At 44.5% G+C, this 7,262-nt stretch overlaps 1 protein-coding gene across 1 annotated transcript in view; it reads right to left on the bottom strand.

Annotated features, from left to right (window-relative positions):
* Positions 1-7,262, bottom strand: part of LOC119412087 (calcium-dependent secretion activator 1-like) — a 780,001-nt gene that overhangs the window by 358,731 nt on the left and 414,008 nt on the right. Inside the window, 1 exon segment of the mRNA XM_037679064.1 lies at positions 4,062-4,069. Within this exon segment, the coding sequence (XP_037534992.1) occupies positions 4,062-4,069 (8 nt within the window).

Raw genomic sequence — 7,262 nt, 5'->3', positions numbered from 1 at the left:
CAGGAATGGTGCTCTGGTGTTGAAGAGGCCATTGAAAAACTAGAGGAAAATATGCAGGAAATAATTGTAGTATTAAAGACTCTGTCACAGCAAAACCCCTTTTTGAATCGTATTCAGGCTGGGCCTCTTCACATTTCCTCTCCTTATCATGAACCCCGTTTGTCTCCCCCTGAACTTTTTAGAGGAGATCCTGATCAATGTCGTCCTTTCCTCACACAATGTGAGATTCATTTTCAGCTGCAGCCCTCCTCTTTACCCCAGAGAGCGAGCCCAGGTGGCCTATGTCATCTCTTTACTGGCAGGTAAAGCAAAATCATAGGGCACTTCAGAATGGCAGAGGAACGCCAGAAGCTGCTACAATTTTTCTGAGTTTGCTAAGGAATTATGCAGAGTTTTTGATCCACTGATACCAGAGAGGGAGTCTGCACGCAAACTATTTTCTGTTAAACAAGGAAACCAAAGGGTCACTTAATACATAATCGAGTTCCATGCAATAGCGGCCAAGAGTCGCTGGAATGAAGAAGCCTTAACTGATGCTTTTTTCCAGGGCCTCAATGACAATATTAAAGACAAGCTTGCTACTCAGAACTAACCGGAGTCCCTCAAGGACCTGGAGGACCTGGCAACACGCATCAACCTGCGCCTTTGAGAGAGAGGCCGGGACAGGAGAGACAGATCTGCGATGTCACCTAGACCCTGGAGTGAGTCAAAAGCTCTCACAAAAATGACTCGCATGGTACCTGTTCCCAATCTTCCAGAGTTGGAGGAGCCTATGCAGCTGGGCAGGAGCCGTCTCACCCCTGAGGAAAGGGAGAGAAGGAGGAGGCTGCATCTCTGTTTTTACTGTGGAGCAGGTAACCACACTATCGCTAATTGTCTGGTAAAAGATCAGGCTCAAGAGGGAAGAGGAGACACCTGTTGAGTCAGGCCAAGAGTCCCAAGGTCTCCTCTCCATTCATCATACCTGCAGAGATCCAAGTCCCAGGTAAGAGATCTATATCTGTGTCAGTCTTCATAGATTCAGGGGCTGACACAGAATTTATTGATTATCAATTTGCACTCTCTCTGGGCATTAATTTACTCAAGTCAACTAAAACTCACAAAGTTATTGCGCTAGACGGTCATTCTCTCCATGATTCCAACCTTGAGACTACACCCATCATGCTACTACTAGGGGGTAATCACAAAGAGACTCTAAGGTTTATTGTGGTCAATGCACCTTAGCTCCCTTTAGTTCTAGGAACAACCTGGCTCAACAAACACAACCCACATATTAACTGGAGGGGTAAAGAGATAGTGGGTTGGCCAGAGGAATGCCTTACCACCTGCCTTTTTGAGGCTATTTTGCCGTCTGTCAGCTCCGAGAGCATTAAAGAGAACTATCCTGACCTCACCAAAGTACCTGTTGAATACCATGACCTCAAGGAAGTTTTTAACAAAGTTAAGGCCACATCCCTTCCTCCACATAGACCATATGATTGCGCCATAGACCTTGTACCTGGTACCACCCCTCCCAGAGGCAGTCTTTACTCTCTTTCCAGTCCCGAGCACACTGCCGTGGAGAATTACTTAAAGGAGTCCCTTCAGGCTGGTATCATCCGGCCTTCAGCCTCCCCTACTGGAGCAGGTTTTTTCTTTGTGGGCAAGAAAGATGGTTCACTCAGAACGTGCATAGACTACAGAGCGCGTAACAAAATCACCATTAAGAATAAATATCCTTTGTGTTTTATGTCCTCAGCATTCGACCTCATCCAAGGTGCCAAAGTTTTCTCTAAACTGGACCTTAGAAATGCTTATCACCTGGTCCGCATAAGGGAGGGAGATGAATGGAAGACTACCTTCAACACCTCCAGTGGACATTATGAATACCTGGTAATGCCTTTTGGCCTCTCTAATGCCCCGGCAGTTTTTCAGACTCTGGTTAATGATGTTCTCAGGGATATGATCAATCATTTCGTCTTCATCTACCTCAACGATATCCTCATTTTTTCCAAAGACTTGTCATCACATCGTAAACACGTCCGAGCAGTCCTTCTCGGACTCTTACAGAATAATCTGTTTGTTAAGGCAGAGAAATGCGAGTTCCATCAGTCCTCCACATCCTTCCTGGGTTTTGTTATTTCTCCCAGTCAGATCACTATGGACTAAACAAAGTTTCTGCTGCCCTTGACTGGCCCATCTCCAAGGACAGGAAACACTTACAAAGGTTTCTTGGCTTTGCTAATTTTTATAGGAAATTTATCAAGAACTACAGCCTTATTTCTGGTCCCTTGCATGCCCTAACATCTTCCAAGGTTAGGTTTGTTTGGAATGAGCCAGCTGACCTCGCTTTTAAGAAATTAAAGGGCCTATTTTCTACTTCTCCCATTCTTCACTCCCCTGACCCCAACAGACCCTTTATTGTAGAGGTTGACGCCTCTAGCACAGGGGTGGGAGCCGTCCTTAGCCAGCGTAGTAGGGAGAGGAGGGTTCACCCGAGTGCATTCTTTTCTAGGAGCCTCTCTTCTGCAGAACGCAATTATGATGTAGGAGAACGTGAGCTACTGGCTGTCAAACTGGCCCTCGAGGAGTGGAGACATTGGCTCGAGAAAGAACCATTCCTGGTGTGGACTGACCACAAGAACCTGGAGTCCCTCAGGACGGCCAAACGATTAAACCCTCGTCAAGCCAGGTGGGCCCTATTCTTTTGCCGTTTTAATTTTATATTATCTTACAGACCAGGAGTCAAGAACACCAAGCCAGATGCCCTGTCTTGAATCATGGAGAACAGTACCCCCATGACCAGCACTGAGGTCGATTTTAACCTACTAGACCATGTACGCCTAAGCATGACTCAGAGTCGGACCTCCGGCGGGCAAATCAGACTCAACCTCCTCCACCCAACTGTCCTAGGAACTGGGTGTTCGTCCCCACCAACAAGATCAAAGAGGTACTAGAACTCTGTCATAACTCTCTCATGTTTTGTCATCTTGGGGTGAATAAAACTCTTAGTGTGGTCAGAGCTCAGTTTTGGTGGGAGAACTTAGCCAAAGACGTAAAACAGTACATCACTTCTTATCCCTCTTGTAATCAGGCTAAGTCCTCCCGTCGCCCTCCTGCTGGGCTGCTTCACCACTTGTCCGTCCCTTCTCACCCCTAGTCAGACATCTCTATGGATTTCATCACAAGTCTTCCCCCCTCTTCTGGTCACACAGTCATTCTTACCATTGTTGATCGTTTTTCTAAGATGGTTCATCTAGTTCCCCTCTCTAAGATTCCCTCTGCCAAGGAACTCAGTACCATCATGGCCAAGGAGGTTTTTAGATTACACGGTCTCCCCAATGAGATTGTTTCTGATTGTGGCCCTCAATTCATTTCAAAATTTTGGAAAGAGTTTTACAGCCTCGTTGGCATCTCCATTAGTCTCTCCTCAGGGTTCCACCCCCAATCCGACGGCCAGTCTGAAAGAGTCAACCAGGAGGTGGAAACTAAACTTCGCCTGCTTTGTGAGGGGGACCCCAGCAAGTTGTCGGCCAATCTCCTCTGGGTCGAGCATGTTATAAACTCCCTGCCCTCATCATCTTCAGGTTTGTCCCCTTTCTATGTGGTTTTCGGTTTTCAGCCCCCTCTGTTTTCCATCCAGGGCAGGGAGGATCAGGTACCATCAGCCCACCTAGCAGCCATGAGGTGCCAGCGCACTTGGAGAAGAGCCAGAAGAGCTCTCCTTAAGTCCTCTGCCACCTACGCCAGAGGGGCCAACAGATGCCGTTCCACAGAGCCAGCTTATCAGGTGGGCCACAAAGTCTGGCTCTCGACCAAGGACTTTCCACTGAGAGTGAATCTTGTAAGTTGGCTCCCCGATTCATTGGACCTTTTCCATCACTAAGGTCATTAATCCAGTAGTTGCCCCGCTCCCTAAAGGTTCACCCCACTTTCCACATTTCCCGTATCAAGCCTTTCCTTCGGCCCCGGTTCAAACCCTCCTCTGCCCCCCACCCCCCACCCAACTCATTGATGGCTCCCCAGCTTACTCCGTCAGAAGACTCATCCACTTCAGATGGTGGGGTCGTGGTCTCCATTACCTTGTGGACTGGGAGGGGTACGGTCTGGAGGAACATTCCTGGGTCCCTGCCCGCCACATCTTGGACAAGACCCTCATCACCCAATTTCACAGATCCCATCCTGATCAACCTGGTGGTCCGTCAGGAGCCGGACCTTAAGGTGGGGGTTCTGTCATGTTTTTTCCCCTCACAGTCAGTCATGTTTATGTTGTTCCTGCTAAGCTCTGCTTGTTCCTGTCTCTCACTCTCTCCCAGCAATCAAACTCATGCTCTACACCTGTTCACCTCCCTACTTAAGCTCCCTCCAGTCACTCAGTCAGTGCCAGATTCTCGAACCTGCAAAGTAGTAGAAATCCAGCATACCCAGTCTTGACTCCTGTCTCATTTCTGAACCATTGCCCGTGTTTGACTCCTCGCCTTTCCTGCCCCTCTTGGATTGATCTGCTTTCTGCTTTTTGGTAACGACTCTGTGCCCTCTCTTGACCACGATTCTGGATCACGTTTTTGGCTCTGTTCTGCTCTCTACCTCACTGTGTGCAAACCCCTGCTTCCCCTCTTGGACTTCGGAACCGGATCTCCCCTTTTTGTACCTACAGTCTCTTCTGCTCCGCTACTGCTGTTACTCTGCATGAGTGATGTCATTGGCACCAGCGTGACAACAGTACCTGTTACTCTTATCAAGACAGAAGGTTAGTGATTATTATTGTACCCGTCTTTACCTCCCCATCCATGCCAAGTTCACTAACACTCCTGTCTTGGCAGATCTGACCCAGGCCCGGACCCTGTACTACACCAGAACCTGTTTATCTCTTAATAAACATTTTAAACCATTCCTGTTGTTGGGTGTTGATGTGCTGATCCAAAACTGGTTCTTGTCAAAAGGAGACAAAGAGTAGACGGTTTACTTCTTACCAGCCTGATGATGTCGTGTAAATGCACCATTTGTTTTGGATAGACATGTGGCTCCATGTTTTATTTTTACATTATTTTCTGTTTTATTTGGGGGATTTTTTAGAATGTCAAAGGAAGATGGTGATTAAAAATATTTGACTTTGTGGTGTTTATGGCAGGCAGAAACACCAGCACTGAGGCATCAAGCCAGAGGGCAAGCTTTGTAGGGAGCTACTTAAACACTCACCCACAGCTCCTTTCATTGAGTCAATCAGCAGAAAGGAGCAGCTGAATTGTGTCACACTTATCCTGATGCATGCTCAATAGTCACACTTACATCTTCCTGTTGAATAATTGCAATAGAAGGAGTGTTAGCAACTAAACTAAGCTCAAGCATATCAAAAACGCTGGTGAAGATTCACAGTCATCCAGGACATGGTAAATTCAAAAAAGTTCAAGACAAAAACAACTGGGCTTTATTTGTAACAGAAGACGTTTCGCTTCTCATCCGAGGAGCGTTCTCAATTCAAAGAAAAGAGTGTGGGGTTCGAGATAAATAGCTGAGCTAAGCTAGATACATATGTAGATTGCCCTATCACTACTTACAATAGGGGTTTGTAGGGGTATTTGTTAGTCTGAGACCCAGAGGAGCCACTCTGGTGACATGGATGAAATTCCTGATAGGTGTGGAAAAGACTGGGTATCAGGTCTAAAGCTGTAATATAAGTTTTTGAAAGTTGAAATCTGAGACCTCCTCCTTCCTTCAAAGATGGTTTGTCTCGTTTTACATAAATTGCTTCCTTTACCCCCCTCTTAAACCATCTGTCTTCTCAGTCCAAAATATGAATATTCTGGTCCTCAAATGAGTGACCCTTATCCTTGAGGTGTAGGTGAACAGCTGAGTCTTGTCCTGAAGAGCTGTTTTAAAATTATATTTCTGTGACATCTTTCTGATAAATATGCATTTAAATACCGGGATCTCATTTTAAAGTCACTTATGAACACTTAGCGGCGAACAATAGGAGGAGTCTTCCCCCCTCCCCTTCCCCTTGAGAGCTCAACGGTGGACAAGTCGTCAGATACATTTTTAAAGCAGTCAGTCAAGACTGGTACATATTTAAAAAAAGTTTTAAAAAATATTTCTGTGTACGGTAAATATTTGATTAAATACCAGTATCTCATTTAAGCTTAAACAGGGGCATTAAACAGGGTGAAGGAGACAACGGGAGGGAGGAAAAAAGAACGGGGAGGCAGGTGCTGTTCTTCCTCATACAGTATGAGCATTGCTGAGCAGAAATCACGTCAACTTTATTTAGAAAGTACATTTAAAAACAGCAGTTGTTAACAAAAGTGTTTACCAATAAAAATCAATGGTACTAATTTAATAAATATTTACTGCATTCTTCTAGTACTATTTGACTTCTGGTCACATGACCTAGATAAAACTGGGTTTTACCAGTAAATAATTTTTAAATAATTTCAGTTATGTATGTGTTTGGCACTGTTCTGTCCAGTGATTATACTTAGATAGTTATTGTGTTCATTTTGAAGGTATAATTGTTGTAACCATGAGTCATACAGCAAAGCTCTATGAAGACTCATGACGATCTTGTAGTCTGAGTGTGCATTAAAAGTGAGCTATATTCTGTAAAACTCCATCTGCTGGCTGATTCTTGTACTAAAAGACATCTGCAGACAGCCAGAGAAGTCTGGGGGTCACAGATTCTGACAATGAACGGTGGATGCCCGCGGCTAAATAACCGAAGCGTCTTATTTATGTACAAAATTATGATTTATCTTATATTTAATAAGTGTGGCTTAGAGACAGGTGTGTTCTAAAGCCACCAATTACGGCAATGGTTTTGACCCTCACCTGACTTCTGACTCATCTCTACCTGTCGGATTCTGGTACCTTTTAGTAGGATCCCACATTAACCAAAGCAGTAGTGTTCCTGACTCATGGATCTCCCTCATAGGTTAGTTTATCCTGATCTGTACAAGATTTTGCTACCTGTCACTTAATCTCATACTCATTCTCCTTTCTCTGTTTCAGATCTGTACACAATTCCGGCAATCCCATATTTGGAGCTGTAATATTTTAGCTAAAATATAAAAATTGAAAATCAATTTATTCTGTGCGTTGACTGTATTTTTGGGCCCAAACGATACCAAATATTTAAAAAAAAAACAACAAAAAGTTTTTCTCCAGAGCAGTCACCACTTAAAACTCACTTCAATTATGCAGTATAACCAGAGATTTTGTTTTTCAATCTTACATAATGTTTATATATATATATATATATATATATATATATATATATATATATATAT

The sequence above is a fragment of the Nematolebias whitei genome, chromosome 7, assembly GCF_014905685.2.
Source record: "Nematolebias whitei isolate Nwh7 chromosome 7, NemWhi1, whole genome shotgun sequence".
Taxonomy (NCBI): domain Eukaryota; kingdom Metazoa; phylum Chordata; class Actinopteri; order Cyprinodontiformes; family Rivulidae; genus Nematolebias; species Nematolebias whitei.
The sequence above is the reverse complement of the archived record's forward strand: the minus strand, read 5'-3'. Positions and strand labels throughout refer to the sequence as shown.